Genomic DNA, 16,759 nt, shown 5'->3' on the forward strand with positions numbered 1-16,759 from the left:
ACATGTAAAGAGACCAGCCTTTTATTTCTTTTTACTGTAGCAGCTCGGTGAGGGTTTTTGTTTTTATGACGTTTTGAGCGTGGATACCTCTGACAGCAAGTCAGCTGTAGTGGTTTGTTTTGCATGCACTGGTAGCAAAGGTACAGACATAGGATCACCATCAGCTGCTGCTGCATTGCTGGGCAGTGCAAGGGCTTCTGGAATACGAAAGGACTGTGTGTGTTTCTCGTGCCTCATTCTAAAGGCTCCCAACAGCCTCTCGTCTCTGAAAGTCTTGTGGGCGCTAAAGGGTTAAAGAGGTTTAACATGGGCTGTTCTTCCTGTTCATTCACCCATAGAGCCATGTGTCAGTGTCGCATCATCACACAGGCCTTGGTATCACGCATGTATGCAGTGATGACAAAGACACTGTGTGGACGTAGGCTTTGGGTAGCACGACTCCAAAGTACCTGCTGCTCACTGAAAGCATATCGCGCGTTCTCTAATATATTACAAAATGAATGGTCAGACCACCTACTAGAAACACTTGCAGGAATCTTCATGTGCACACGGACGCGCACAAGCAAAAATATGATACATGCACACCTTTTCACTGCACAGCCCTCCTCTTTAGCCTTGTTAGCGACTTCAGGTAAGCTATGTAAGAGTGGTGGTTATGATGTGGTGACCGTTTGCTGACTTGCTGTGGGCAGCAGAGGCATGGGGGTTCATTTTGTCCTTCGATGCAGTGTTTGATTCTGTGAGTGTGTTGTTGAGCAGGAATCGGGTCTGAAGGTGAACCAACCAGCGTCATTCGCTGTCAGCCTTAACGGAGCAAAGGGTGCGATTGATGCCAAGGTCCACAGCCCGTCAGGAGCGCTGGAGGAGTGCTGCGTCACTGAGATTGACCAAGGTAACCTCAGGAAAACCAACCCTTACCCAATCAAAGCACTTGCTAAGCTGATGTGATGCGTTAGACTGATGTGCCTTCTGTTTGATAGATAAATATGCAGTCAGGTTCATCCCCAGAGAGAATGGTCTCTATCTGATTGATGTGAAGTTCAATGGAAGTCACATCCCCGGTAGTCCGTTCAAGATTCGAGTCGGAGAGACCGGCCAGGCCGGAGACCCTGGGATGGTGTCTGCATACGGACCAGGACTGGAGGGAGGCACCACAGGTAGCACTTTCACCCTGAGTGCAAATCAATGAAATTCCTTTGCCTGTTTGATGTCCCCTATATCCTGCCTGTCATGTGTCATTTACCTCCAGGAACATCATGTGAATTTGTGGTGAACACAAGCAACGCAGGGCCCGGGGCTTTAGCGGTCACCATCGACGGGCCTTCCAAGGTGAAGATGGACTGCGTGGAGTGTCCCGAGGGTTACAGGGTCACGTACACCCCGATGGCACCCGGCAACTATCTCATCTCCATCAAGTATGGCGGTCCTTACCACATTGTGGGAAGCCCCTTCAAGGCCAAGATCACTGGTGAGGAGGAATATTTTCATCATTATTTTATTAAATGTAAAATACTGTAATGCCTTCAGCTTTAACTCACACTCCTCTTCCTCTCTGTCTTCTAGGTTCCAAGCTTGTGTCCAGCCACAGTATGCATGAAACCTCCTCTGTTACTGTAGACCCTGTGACCCGTGCCATCAGCTGTTCTCAGCAGGGCGCTCCTATCCAATCCGATGCCAGCAAGGTTGTGGCTAAGGGCCCGGGCCTGACAAAAGGCTTCATTGGTCAGAAGAACAACTTCAGCGTTGACTGCAGCAAAGCAGGTGTGTAAAGCTAGGATATGCATGAACAGAACACAGGTCAGAGCGATATTCAGGATCAGATGTTGTATTTTGTGGTAAAGTCGTAAGTATGACCATAGAAAATCCAGCGGTGTGGCAGAGCTTTCATATGAGCTGCTTTCACTTGACATTTAATCTGTTCCTGCAACTGGACATCTGAAGGAAGGCCCGTACTGCCAGCACTCAGCGATGGTAGTTTGGTGAAGCTGTTGTCAGGACTCGTCTCCGAGGAAAGGCTGTGCTTGTTTTAGCAACGCAACAATGGAGGAATTCTGCACACCTTTCAGCAGTGTGGCTGCTTCTGCACGACACGCTCTGGGGCTGATTTTGGTCTGATGCAATCACTCACCTGATAACATCTTTTGCAGGTCGTAACATGCTCTTGGTTGGCGTGGACGGTCCTAAGGTCCCATGTGAGGAGATCCTTGTGAAACATCTGGGCAACCGCATGTACAACGTGAGCTACCAGCTCAAGGAAAAGGGAGAGTACATTCTGGTGGTGAAGTGGGGCGACGAGCACATCCCCGGCAGCCCCTACCACATCACAGTTTAAAAAAAATAAAAAAGCAAAAATCCAGCTCTGCAGATTAGAATTGTACCACTGTTTAAAACGACTTTCTCCAGTTTAAGCCATCATTGTGTAGAGCTCCACGTCCCTCCCATGTTACCAATGACTTCATCAGTGTTGCCCTCAGCCAGATTCCAGGATTGGATATTTTAAAATTCCATTCAAAGTTCAGTGCATTGAATATTCCTTTGTCTACAGTCAGTTGCTCCATTTTCTGTTTTCATTCTTCTGCTAAACACATTCAGTAAACTTGGGGACGAAAACGACGCACCTTTTCATTATTACTGTAAGCTAGCAGTCAGTCGTGCCTTAGGCGATTTTCTATTTTCAGTGGATTTATGAGAAGCTAGTGTAGTGCCAGTAGAGTCTGGCCCCCTGCTTTGGATGGAAGTTACTGTTTACACTGGAGGAGCTACTCTGACATACACACAGTAAATAATGGATTCACTCTGATATGAGCTTCTATGAGAACACACGCATGTCTGTTCATTACACCAGAGTATTCATGATGCTCTGTTACTAACCCAGCTGTTTTACCTGCTGCTAGTGTGATCCAGGTTTAGCCACTGCTGTTCTTAGTAGGGAAGACGCATTTCACAGTAGCTTGCTCGTCATCCCGACACCGCTGCCTGGAAATGCCACTTCCTCGGTTTTGTTTTTTTGTGGAAAGCGTGGCACCAGTACTGGCCATCCATGTCCATTAGGTTGTAAGAACTCGGATAAAGAGCCCGATTCCCCGGCATGAAACAGGAGTGTGCAATGGCTCACTGCCTCGTATGTTAAAAAGGGAAGTTTCTAAAGTTGTGCTTAACAGAAGGGCTGACGATGATGGTGTGGTTCATCGCGTCAGAGGGAGTGGACAGATGGTGGTTTTTTTGCTCAGTGTTTTAGATCTCACCCATTTCCCCTTCAGCAACACCCACCCCTCCCTCCTCCCCTCCCTTTGTCCTTCCAGCTCCGCTTTGTGCCTAATCTGTTTCTGAACAAAAAAAAGAATCTTGTCCAAAATAAAAAGGCTTTATAAATGATTGTAAGACAGTATTTTGATACACAATAAAGTTGTCTAAGTATTTTTCTGTCATTCTAATGGTTGTCTCATTTCTGTACATCCATCAACTCTCTTCCGCTTATCCAAGTAACTGAGGATAAAACAAGGAGATTTTAATTTTCTGGCTTTCTGTAGCAGATAACCACCTCCACCCCTGTTTTTTATTAGGAAGTCACAAGCAAAAGGAGACCACACCATGGCACATTTAAACAAGGACAAATAATTTATTATTGAAGAAAATATCAAACCGAAGCTGTCAGTTCAGCTCTGAGGAGTGGGCAATCATAATGAAGCAGTTTGAGTTTTAAGCTGCGATTCATACTTTTGGCCACCAGATGTCACTAAAGAGGACTGAAACGCTTCGGTGCTTCAGAAAGCTTCACTACATGTTAAAAACACATCAGCCTTGATTAACGCAGAGTAGTTTGGACCCGGAAGCAGGGTTCATACGGCATCACTTAACAACCGGTTAGCTGTTTGGCGGCTGTTGAACTACTTCGGTGAGATTCTGGCGTTTCTGGCAAAATGCATTTAGGGTTTAATGGATTGAAATGAGATTATTCAAACTAAAATTGATTTGAATCCGGAAACTGATACTTTTAAACCCATCTCTACAATAGCGGTTTTTGATACGGGCGACACGGGTGGTTGCCCGGGGCGGCATCACGGGCATCGGCAAAAAAAAATAAAAAATTGCTCGTTCTCATGCTGCCTCGACATCAGCCAGCGCATATTGGGAATGGCATAGGCACCGATCGGTTTTCCATCGCCCATTTGCTGGGAGTAAGGGCGCCCTCCGTTTGCGAGGTGCGCCTGCTGCTTGCGGCACAGGGAGGAGAGGGCGGGGCGGCGGGGGATTCACTGGCTGGCTGGAGCAGCATCTAATAACCAACTCACAAAATAAAAACAAAACGACAAACACGAAAACACCAGACATTATGATACAGACTTATAATTTTTTGAAATTCTATACACGAAAAGTGAGCGCGAGAGCCCTCGGTGCGCCTGCTTGCTGCTGAAGTCAAAGTAAACTTTATTGTCATCTCTGCTACATACAGTCCAGTATATAGAGAGACGAGACGACGAGGCTCCAGTTACAGCAGTGCAAGTAAACAAACAGTAAATGTAAGAAGAGTAAGAAAATAAATATACACTTTAGGACTGGGGTAAAGGGATCAATAACAATTTAAAATTTATAATTTACAATTTGATGATTTAAAGTCTCACACACAACCCGTCGATAGGGGGCGGCTGCTTCCAAATAGAGCACATTTCATTCATAATGATGTAAATCCAAGCCCATTATGTATTCATGATTTGAATCCTGGGTTGTGTGAAATCCCAGAAATAAACCCTAGACAAAGTGAATCTGTGAACTAAGGTGTAGGTCTATAAGGTTATGTTGTGGTGATCCTCGAGTTGGTGGATTTGTGTTCATACTGGAGTGCAAAATTAAAACCAATGTAAGATGGACAAAAGTTCAACGCCATCAGGTGCTCAGTTTAGAAAAAAATAGAAAAGAAGAGGAGGAGAAAGGAGCAAAAGATACAGGTAGGCAGATGTGTCATTGGATAATGGCAGGTCATCCTGAAACAATCAGAGTCAGAATCAGAATACTTTTCCCTAAGGAAATAATGTGGATTACAGTTGCTCCAAAAAGAAATGGTAAAAATAGTAACAGTAACAGACTAAACTCCAAACAATACATTATGTTACAGATTTTAATATTAATTAGTCAGTGTCAATTGTTGATTTGTCCTGTTCTCATTGTATGACAAATTATGATGGCTGTTTGGTAGCCGTTTGCATACAATGCATACTCTCTCTCTCTTCATGTGTGTGTGTGTGTGTTTCTCTGGAGAAATTCAGTATGGTTCCTACAACAGTTTTATGTTAATGTATAATCCTTAATATGTTTTATGTGTGTGTGTGTGGGGGGGGGGGGGGGGCGCAAGAGGGAGCGTTTTCGCCCGGGGCGCCAAACAGGCTAGGACCGCCACTGCATCTGTAACCAACTTTAAGGTATAAAGGTGAATTACAGCGCAATAATTACTTGGGCTCGTAATAAGACCCTGGCCAGAATCAGAAGACACCAAATTCGTATGGAGCCAAAGTATTGAGCAGCAATAATGACCTGGACACAATGTTAACTTTTGAGTAGCCACTCTTGTATTGTTACAAGGTATAACAGGTATTTGTCCAATTTGTACAGATAAAGTATAAAATAAAATAAATAGTGTGCACACTCAAACAAAATAAAAGTATTCGTTGGGGCCCTTTAAGAATTTAGAGTTAAGCTGGCGATAGCCAACTTCAAAGGTCCTTGTGAGTGTAACTGGAATGTATGAGTGTGTGGGTGTGTATCTTCTTTGGGGTAGATCGTCCTCAAAGTGGTTGGCTCGCCATCTATCACAACCAGAATATCGTCCTGGTCCTTGGACTTTTCTGTCCTCTCCAAAAACCTGACCTATAATCCAGGTCATAAAATGTACATTCTAATCAGTATGTTTCAGATGCATTGTTTAAGGTTAAAATACAAAATCAAAATATTGCATCAACCTCATATTCATTGCATCAACATCTTAAATCTTATCAAATCTCACAGTTATGTTGTACAACATTCAATTTTCAAGTATATCAAATATGAGAACTAAACATCTAAGTTGCTCAAATATTTCTCTATTCATGTAAACATTAATTAAACAATACTTATGGTAAGTAACCATTGACATTCAAAATACAATACACCATAACAAATTCAGAACTATGTGCAAATAAGCAACAAAATATACATGTGAGTTCAGTTCAGAGGCATTAAAGCAGTGTGCTTAATTTCTCCACACTATAGGCCTATTCGTGAGAGAGAAATGCACTAAAAATTACCCTCTAGATTACTTTAAACTCACAGTGAACTGACAAAAATTAGCTTTAGAGCGGCTAAGAACATGTTGCTCACCGTTGCTCTGTTTCACAAAAGCCCAACACACAATGGTGTCAGAATTGCAGCAGCTCTCCGGATGAAAGGTGAGTGGTTAGCCTGTGAGACACCGAGCTAGCATTAGCGTGATCACGACGGTAAGTCTCTACAAGTTTTTTCTGTCGGAATAACACTCGTCTTACCGACGTTGCTTCTCTCCTTCATCCAGCCACTCGACTCCGGACTTCCAGCAGGTAAGTAGGCTGGCTTTCCTTCCTCTCAATTCTGAGTTTTTCCTCTCTTTTGTCCGTGGATTTCTCGGTTTGAGTAGCAGATGCCTCCACTCCTCTTGCTGAGATGAGAGAAAAAAAACCCGGGAGCACCATGCACCTTCACCTCACTTCCTGGCTGACAGGGTCAATGCGGCCTGGGTAGGCTCTGATTGGTCGCTGAGCTAGGTGCCCTCACGTGGGGTGAACTGAGAGGTGCATTCAATGGTCATAGGAAATATGACGCTTGTTGATGTGGACAGTTAAAATAAAGAGTAAATATGATTTTTTCATCTGGGCTACACCCTCCCCTCCTGAACTCATGCACGTCCCTGTGCATGGTAGACAGTTAAATGATGATTATTTGACGGGTCAAGGAAGAGGGCGGAACAGGCTCTTCACCATCACTGATGACATCTGCCCAAGCTGAAGACAGTCCTTGCAAGAATGATTTTGCTGCAGTGATCAGAGGATTGCCTAGCTCCGTATAGTCAAGCCGTCGTGGCGGACGACGGTTTCTCTCAGATCTCCTTACAGAATCATTTGTATCTGTGTTTTCCCCTGTATCCACTGGGACTATCTCCTCAATTCTCTCCTCAGGATTCGCACCTCTGGTGCCAGCCTCCTGAAATGGAAGTTGCCTTTCTTGGACGTCTGGGTCATCAACAGGTGAGTCATTTTCAGTTAAGGTTGCTTCATCCACTTGTTCGGTCGGTGTGACTCCATTGGTAGATAAGGACTCAGTATTATCTGTAGTACTGTTAGGCATATCAGGTATGTCGCCAAAATCAGATTGGCTGTCAAAAACAGGTGGGTTGTCAATATCAGGAACATTGACAGGACTCTCACTCACTGTGTGGACAGGGGAACTGAACCAAACAGGAATGAGCAAATCATCTTCTTCGTCTGAGGAGTTCTCTTCCTCTAGTGCTGGATTTGCACGGGTTCTTGGCCTGCGTGACACTGGCTTTTGTACATGCTCACTGCTTTCCTCCACAGGTAGGTAGCCACATGGTAGCAAGAGATCCCGGTGTAGTGTTCTTAGGGGACCATCTTTGTTTTCAGGCTTAACCGTATATACTGGGAGGTTGCCTGCCCTTCTCACCACTACATGCACAGTGAGTTCCCACTTGTCTGAAATCTTATGTTTGCCCCGGATACGGACATTCCTGACCAATACCCGATCTCCAGCTTCCAAGTCTGAGGCAATTACATGTCTGTCAAACCTCATTTTGTTCTTGTGAGCTATCTTTGCAGCCTTGTCCATAGCTAACTTGTAGCTTTCTTTGAGACGTGACTTGAGCTTTTGCACATATTCAGAGTGAGATGAGTGTTGTTCCTCTTGTACTGGCAGGTTGAATGCAAGGTCAACTGGCAACCGAGGTTGGCGCCCGAACATCAGTTCGTACGGTGTGAAACCAGTCACTTCATTCCTGGTGCAGTTATAAGCGTGGACCAGGGGTCTTACATGGTCACGCCAACAGGACTTATCTTGATCCCGGAGAGTGCCCAACATGTCAAGCATGGTACGATTAAATCGTTCCACAGGATTGCCCCTAGGATGGTATGGGGTTGTCCTCACCTTGTGGATACCAGCCACCTGACAGAGTTCCTTGATTGTGCGGGACTCGAAATCTGGACCCTGGTCACTATGCAATTTTTCTGGGATGCCATAGTGTACCATAAAGTTCTCCCACAGACACCTTGCCACCGTGCGGGCCTTTTGATTAGGTGTTGGGATAGCAACTGCAAACTTAGTGAAGTGGTCCGTGATCACCAATATATCCTTGGTTCCACTCTTGTCAGCTTCCAGGGACAAGAAGTCCATGCACAAGAGTTCAAGAGGTCGTGTCGTATTAATGTTGACCAAGGGGGCCGCTCTTTCAGGCCGTGCCTTCCTCCGCACGCACCTGCCACACGTCTTCACTTTCCTTTCCACATCCAAAGCCATCCTTGGCCAATAAAATCTTGTCCTTACAAGGTCCAGTGTACGATCAACTCCCATGTGACCCATATGGTCATGCAGACTGGCGAGGACTGTGTTGCGAAGCTCAGCTGGAAGTACAAGCTGGTAGGTTGTCTGGGACCCCTCTTGGCGTCGCCGGTACAAGACATTGTTGCGGAGCTCAAGACGGTTAAGCTCTCGGAGGAGCAGTGGAAGCTCAGGGAGCTGTGTACGCACGGTTGGAGGTGGTGTGTCCCCACATTCGATCTGAGAAATAACATGCTTTATACACTGATCGGCTCTTTGCTCGTCTGCCAGCCCTGCCTCAGTTAGATGGGGAATGGTTGGCAGACCTCCAAACTGTTCCTCTTGCCCATAGCTATCAGGTACAGCACTAGGAGACATAGCAAGCACCTCCACCAAGGCAACACAATCTGCATCTGCCTCTCTTTCATTGTCAGGACTGACGCTGTAGGTGAACTGCCTCTCACAGATTGCTTTCACCACAGACTGATTTACGGCATTGATGTTGTCTGGATCACAAAGGTGATCTTGAGTGAACTGTTGTATGCGTTCAATCTCTTTTTGTGATTTCAGATCGTCCGCTAGCCCTCCGTGTGGTCTGCGTGATAATCCATCCGCATCTCCATTCTGCTTCCCTGGACGATAGAGGAGTTTGAAAGAGAATGTGGACAGTGCTGCTAGCCACCTATAGCTAGTTGCGTCAAGTTTTGCTGAAGTCAGTATGTAAGTCAGCGGATTACTATCCGTTACAACGGTGAAGTGGTTGCCGTAGAGATAGTCGCTGAACTTTTCTGTAACTGACCACTTGAGTGCCAGAAACTCCAACTTGTGCGCTGGATAGCGATTTTCGCTCCGTGACAGCCCTCTACTTGCATAGCCTATGACTCTAAGTTGTCCCTCTTGCTCCTGATACAACACAGCACCGAGCCCGGTGGTACTGGCGTCAGTGTGCAGAATATAGGGTTTCTGAGGGTCAGCGAAGGCAAGTACAGGGGCAGTGGTGAGACTTTGGATGACTGACTCGAAGGCTTGCTGGCAAGCTGACGTCCAGCGACCTCCGAAAGGGTCTTTTGGGTCATGGTACTGATGTGCACTTTGTCTTGTGTTTGCTTTTGATTTCTTGTGGCTAGGTGGGTACCCCGAAGTTAAGTTGTGGAGAGGTTTCACAATGCTGGAATACCCCTTAACGAACCTTCTATAGTACCCAGCAAAACCAAGAAACGACTTTAACTCTCGCAGAGTCTGTGGGACAGGCCATGTTTTAAGAGCCGAAATCTTCTCAGGGTCAGTCCGAACTCCATTTCTGGAGACCACATGTCCCAGATAACGGACTGAAGTCTGGAAGAAGACGCATTTCTCTGGTGACAGCTTTAACCCAAACTCTTTTAGACGAGTGAGCACTTTCATGAGTCTTTCTTCGTGTTCCTCAAGGGTTCGGGAGAATACTATCACGTCATCAAGAAAGACCAATGCATCCTTCAAATGCATATCCCCCATGCACCGCTCCATTAACCTCTGGAACGTGCTGGGGGCGTTCGTCACACCCTGAGGCATTCTGTTGAACTCCCAGAAGCCGAGAGGGCACACGAAGGCCGTCTTCGGTTTGTCTGCTTCTTCGACCTCGATCTGGTAGTACCCTGATTTTAGATCAAGAACAGAGAACCACTGTGAACCATTGAGGGCTGAGAACGTGTCCTCTAGCTTCGGAAGGCTGTACGCATCTTTTATAGTCTGGAGGTTTAGACGCCTATAATCAATGCACAACCGGACTTGGCCGTTCTTTTTCCGGACTACCACTATGGGTGACGCAAATGGGGACTCTGACTCTCTAATAACTCCTGCATCAAGGAGTTCCTGAATGTGCTTCCGGACAGCCTCAATGTCCCGCGGGTGGATTGGCCGGGCACGTAGTTTGAAAGGCGTGTCATCCGAAAGTTTTATATGATGTCGCACCTGGTCCGTCCGGCCAAAATCCAGGTCATGCTGTGCAAACACCTCAGGCATGCCGCTGAGCTGCTGAGTGATGCGTTGTTTCCATTCCAGTGGAACTGGGGAGTCACCAAAATTGAAAGTTATGGTGGGCTCTTGGGAAGACGGAGTCTCTGGAGTTCTCTGGGGTGTTTCTGACTGTTTGGTCTTGTTGTGTTCCTTTAATAGGATGGTCTGATAAGCACTAACCTCTGCAATAGTACACTTGGCAGGGATGACAATGTCGTGGTCAGACTCGTTGCTTATAACAACTGGCAACTTGTGGGGCCGTCGCTGGGGAAAGTCAACCAGACCGGCTTTAAGTAGCAGGCCACCGGGCAAGGGGGACGATGACGGGTACTCAATGACAACTGATTTTTCATCCTGAAGGCCCTTGCCAAGGGCGACTCCCTCCACCACTACAGTTGAACCAGCTGGAATGACTTGAGGCATCTTGCCTAGTAGCTTCACTACCCCCTGATGGGTGTCACTTGTCTGCTTCCGTCTCAACTCAATGATTTTGAAGACTACTTTGTAGCCATGTGGGAGGGGTTGACGATTGGCTAAGTCAGTCTTTGAGTAGATGTCGAACAGTACATCTAGGGTGTTTGTGCCTATGAGCATGAGGGATTGTGAAGTGTCAGGGACGATTAAAGCAAGTGTGTTAACATCTACTGGAACACCTGTAAAGTCCTTTGGAAAAGTTATGGTCATTTCTATATAGCCAAAGTAAGGCACTAGCTGGCCATTAGCACCTTCCACTTCTAAGAGGTCATGTAGTGGCTTGATCTTTTGCTCTGAAAGGTGCTGCTGGTAGAATGACTCAGGAACAGTGGTAACTTGGGAGCCTGAGTCAAGAAGACAGTTGACTTCTTCACCTCTCACTGTCACTTGAGATGTACTTCTGGCACCAATCAACTGTTTAGGGAGTTGGAAAGATTGTTTCTGCTCCGAATGGTTTAAGCCAGAACATGTTTGTGCTTTGACAATCTTTACTGGGGTACTTATTTTGTTAACCTCAGCTGTGAATTTGTCGCCATTGTTTGCGTCTGAGGGACGTTGTTGACTCTCCTCAGCTCCTGTTTGTCCCACAACAGGAACTGTTAGATGTTTAAAGGCAAATCTGTACAATCTCGCGCTTCCCACTGGCGTTGTTTCTCCTCCAACTGCTTCCTTTTTTCTGCTACTAGGTTGGGGTTAGCAGGGTCAACACAGCATGGAGCGATATGTCCATCTTCACCGCAGTTGAAACAATACCAGGGCTTGGGTCTGCCCGTTTGCCTCTTTGAAGTCTGTCTTTGCATACGTCCATCTACATCATGTGGCTTTGACATCTTACTCTGCGGCTTCCCTGCAGATCCCTTGCTGTTTGCAAACTTTGTCTTTTTCTGTGACATGAATGTAGTTAGTTGACTTTGCAGACTCGCCACCTGCTTTCGCAGATCCTCAATAGCAGCAATGCTACTCTCATGTTTCTCCTCTGGTTCACAAACATGTGCACCCTGGAACTGTAACTGAGTTCTCTGCTTTGTGGTGCCAATGTGTTTTCTCATACGGCTAGTTTTTGCTTGCTGTCGATCTTCCTCAGAGCGAATCATTAACAACAGGTCTGAGAATTGGGGTGGGCTGCTCTTCTTTTGCTCAAGTTGCAGGGCGCTGAATAGGTCGTTGTCCCAACATCCCCTGCAGAACTGTTTAAGTAGATGTTTGTCCACTTCTTCACATGCGACTCCCCCCCTCTTCGTGGCTCTGTTTAATGCTAGCTGTAGCCGGTGAAGGTAAGTGGATGACTTCTCACCTGGATCTTGAAGGGTGTTCAGGAATTGAGCGAAAAGTTCCTCGCCATCTTCTACAGTGCCAAAGGCTGAATCTAGAAGCTGCAAATAAGTCACAGATGGTGACTCAGGCCGCAAACTCTTAACTATGTCAGCTGCTGGTGGGAGCAGGCTCTCGTGGATCTTTCTGGATATTTGCAGGGGGGACATGCTGGGATCATTTTGGAGCAGTTCAATTTGTGTGCGCCATGTGTCATAATCAGTTTCGTTGTTAGGTCTGGGAACCTTACCGGAGAAAGAACGGAGTCTCACCTGAGACTGGATGTGTGGGACAACATCTTGCCTTCGTACGATATGCTCTACCACGACCTTCTGAATGTCAGGTGGGTTCAAGTCACTTACTGAAAGGGACGCTGCTCTCCTTCCATTAGTGAGGGGAACATGATCAGTAGCACCAATATCACTTGGTGTAACATCTGAATGTGAGGTGTGACACTGTCGCTCTTTAGGAACGGGCAGAGATACAACAGTAGTCTCGACATACGTGGGGGAAGGTTCTTCAGTGGTAGGTCGCATGGCTTCAACATCCTCCCCAATCTGACACATCATCTCCTTCAACACCTCACCGTAGTCTTTGCCACTCAGCTTGGCTAGTTCCTTGAGTTCAGCCAAGTAGGTCTTTGTAACATTACTCCCAACCTTGGTAGTGTACATGCTACTGAGTGTTTTAATTTCATAGACAACGCTGGGATCAACTTGTGCTGTGTACGTGTATGGCAAACAAGGTTCTAAACCTTCTAAGGCTGAACTGCTAGAGTATTCAACGATCAGGTTTTGGTAGAAGTCGGACAGTGAATCATCAACAAAAAGGACTCTTGCGATTTTACCATACTGTTTCAGAAAGTCAATGACCTGTTCATCTTTCTCAGATACCCGTGTTATCCCAGCGACAACAACCGCATTAGGTATTTTGACACCAGACTTTTGTATGAAATCCATGCTGGTCATTGCCTCAATATTGATGCTCAAATCAAATGGCTCCTGGCTGGCTCGCCACTTCTGTAACCAACTTTAAGGTATAAAGGTGAATTACAGCGCAATAATTACTTGGGCTCGTAATAAGACCCTGGCCAGAATCAGAAGACACCAAATTCGTATGGAGCCAAAGTATTGAGCAGCAATAATGACCTGGACACAATGTTAACTTTTGAGTAGCCACTCTTGTATTGTTACAAGGTATAACAGGTATTTGTCCAATTTGTACAGATAAAGTATAAAATAAAATAAATAGTGTGCACACTCAAACAAAATAAAAGTATTCGTTGGGGCCCTTTAAGAATTTAGAGTTAAGCTGGCGATAGCCAACTTCAAAGGTCCTTGTGAGTGTAACTGGAATGTATGAGTGTGTGGGTGTGTATCTTCTTTGGGGTAGATCGTCCTCAAAGTGGTTGGCTCGCCATCTATCACAACCAGAATATCGTCCTGGTCCTTGGACTTTTCTGTCCTCTCCAAAAACCTGACCTATAATCCAGGTCATAAAATGTACATTCTAATCAGTATGTTTCAGATGCATTGTTTAAGGTTAAAATACAAAATCAAAATATTGCATCAACCTCATATTCATTGCATCAACATCTTAAATCTTATCAAATCTCACAGTTATGTTGTACAACATTCAATTTTCAAGTATATCAAATATGAGAACTAAACATCTAAGTTGCTCAAATATTTCTCTATTCATGTAAACATTAATTAAACAATACTTATGGTAAGTAACCATTGACATTCAAAATACAATACACCATAACAAATTCAGAACTATGTGCAAATAAGCAACAAAATATACATGTGAGTTCAGTTCAGAGGCATTAAAGCAGTGTGCTTAATTTCTCCACACTATAGGCCTATTCGTGAGAGAGAAATGCACTAAAAATTACCCTCTAGATTACTTTAAACTCACAGTGAACTGACAAAAATTAGCTTTAGAGCGGCTAAGAACATGTTGCTCACCGTTGCTCTGTTTCACAAAAGCCCAACACACAATGGTGTCAGAATTGCAGCAGCTCTCCGGATGAAAGGTGAGTGGTTAGCCTGTGAGACACCGAGCTAGCATTAGCGTGATCACGACGGTAAGTCTCTACAAGTTTTTTCTGTCGGAATAACACTCGTCTTACCGACGTTGCTTCTCTCCTTCATCCAGCCACTCGACTCCGGACTTCCAGCAGGTAAGTAGGCTGGCTTTCCTTCCTCTCAATTCTGAGTTTTTCCTCTCTTTTGTCCGTGGATTTCTCGGTTTGAGTAGCAGATGCCTCCACTCCTCTTGCTGAGATGAGAGAAAAAAAACCCGGGAGCACCATGCACCTTCACCTCACTTCCTGGCTGACAGGGTCAATGCGGCCTGGGTAGGCTCTGATTGGTCGCTGAGCTAGGTGCCCTCACGTGGGGTGAACTGAGAGGTGCATTCAATGGTCATAGGAAATATGACGCTTGTTGATGTGGACAGTTAAAATAAAGAGTAAATATGATTTTTTCATCTGGGCTACACATCCCTATCCCTTAACCCCCCAAAATCCCATGCAAAACTTTCACCACAAGGTGGCAGTGTTTCAGCAGGATTTTACTGAAGGTGTCCGCTCCAGGCGGCCGGTGTTGTCAAATGAATGTTAGAAATAGTTTCTTATTGCTAACTATTCTAAAACGTTAGTCTCTTCTGGCTGTCAGAATAAGTCGGTTATGTATAATAGTAACATGATTTTGAAAAAGCCAAATACCAGCTTGAATAATATTGGACAGACTGGATGCTGACTATGGTTCCCATTTTGTAGTTAAAAGTGGTCTTATGCCAAAATAAAGCCACGCCCTGTTTTTACCTCTAACGAAATACTTTGAGGACTGACATCGTAGCTGTTTATGTGCATTCTTCTGATAGTTTAACTTCATAAAGTTTGAAACTCTTTTGAAAACAAGGATTCATGCAGAAGTGCATTGTAAACATTGCAGGTGGCTCTACCAGCACCACGTGACAGCTTTGTGCTGTTGAAACTGGGAAGTGCCGAAATTTACTGAAACGTACAAACAAATGGGGGGAAAGCATGTAAGGCAAATACAGCTGTACACTTCCGACAGTTAGCTTGAAAGGCAATATTATGGTATGACCATCTTTTATTCTTGAGCAGGCGCCTGTAACAAACATGCCTGAAAATCTATTCAATTCAATTCAATTCAATTTTATTTATATAGCGCCAAATCACAACAAAAGTCGCCTCAAGGCGCTTCATAGATACAGAGAAAAACCCAACAATCATATGACCCCCTATGAGCAAGCACTTTGGCGACAGTGGGAAGGAAAAACTCCCTTTTAACAGGAAGAAACCTCCGGCAGAACCAGGCTCAGGGAGGGGCGGCCATCTGCTGCGACCGGTTGGGGTGAGAGAAGGAAGACATGCTGTGGAAGAGAGACAGAGGTTAATAACAGATATGATTCAATGCAGAGAGGTCTATTAATACATAGTGAGTGAGAAAGGTGACTGGAAAGGAAAAACTCAATGCATCATGGGAATCTACAATTGTTTTTTTTTGCTAAGTTTTACATTATATTCAGACACTTGAGCAGTGGCGGAGCGGGGGAGGGGTGGCTTACTGGGCTTAAGCCCAGGTTGTTTTTTCAGAAGCCCAGGGTCTTTTGGAGTGTAATTTTTTCATAGTTAGATGCCTGGCTGACAACTGTATATAAAAAAAAAAAACTACACACAATATTCGAAGCACATAGTGCACACTGTGGAAATTTACGACTGTGCATAAATCCCCCCTAATATTGGTATGATCCAAGCTCAGGCACTAAGTGACTGAGCGAGGGGGCGGGGGGAGCTGCTGCCTGCAAGTGCGCTGTTGGAGAAACGGAGCTGGGCAGACAGAGGAGAACTGAAGTTTGACCAGGTATCAAAGCAAATCATTTGTACTGTACAAATAATGTAAATATGACGGTGTATCACGAAAGATTGATATCAAACGGATCACTTGACCCATATTACGTTACTTGCTCTTCAAGTGAATCAACAAATGGAGAAATGAAAAGCCGAACAACAACAATGCTGTTTCTTTAGAGCAGTGGTTCACAAACTTTTTTTTGCTAGGCCCCCCTTTTGGTTTACAAGAAAAATGTTCGCCCCCCCACACACACGCACAAACACATTCTCCAACCACACACACCCATATTTTGCTCCATTGCATTCATTTCACACCTCAAACATTTAGTAAACAATTAAGCAAATACAAGTAATCTGCAATGTGTTACAGGCAGTAATAAAATAAACTATTAACTCTTTCACTCCACACCTCCATGGGTATTTTTGAAAACGCAGCTGTTTTGTCCACACGTAAACGGCGTTTTGAATCACCGAAAACGGATATTTTAAAAACTCCTTTTCTGCGTTTAAGTGTGGAGAGGAATACAGAGTTTGTCAAAG

General features: G+C 45.1%; 2 protein-coding genes across 5 annotated transcripts in view; one reads left to right on the forward strand and one right to left on the reverse strand.

Annotated features, from left to right (window-relative positions):
- Positions 1 to 3,428, forward strand: part of flna (filamin A, alpha (actin binding protein 280)) — a 42,383-nt gene extending 38,955 nt beyond the window's left edge. For all 4 annotated transcript variants that reach the window (XM_084918050.1, XM_084918051.1, XM_084918052.1 and 1 more), the window contains 5 exons: positions 760 to 892; positions 981 to 1,157; positions 1,250 to 1,468; positions 1,564 to 1,761; positions 2,148 to 3,428. In XM_084918050.1, coding sequence (XP_084774176.1) covers positions 760 to 892; positions 981 to 1,157; positions 1,250 to 1,468; positions 1,564 to 1,761; positions 2,148 to 2,332 — 912 coding nt within the window. In that variant the 3' untranslated portion in view covers positions 2,333 to 3,428. The remainder of the gene's footprint in view (positions 1 to 759; positions 893 to 980; positions 1,158 to 1,249; positions 1,469 to 1,563; positions 1,762 to 2,147) is intronic.
- Positions 3,429 to 11,621: 8,193 nt separating this feature from the next.
- On the reverse strand, positions 11,622 to 13,301 carry LOC146364442 (zinc finger CCHC domain-containing protein 18-like). Its single transcript, XM_084918055.1, has one exon. It carries the CDS (start codon positions 13,299 to 13,301, stop codon positions 11,622 to 11,624), a length of 1,680 nt encoding a protein of 559 aa, XP_084774181.1.
- Between the last annotated feature and the right edge of the window lie 3,458 nt (positions 13,302 to 16,759).

The sequence above is a fragment of the Perissodus microlepis genome, chromosome 20 (genome assembly GCF_051167445.1).
Source record: "Perissodus microlepis isolate ML-2025 ecotype Zambia chromosome 20, ASM5116744v1, whole genome shotgun sequence".
Taxonomy (NCBI): Eukaryota; Metazoa; Chordata; class Actinopteri; order Cichliformes; family Cichlidae; genus Perissodus; species Perissodus microlepis.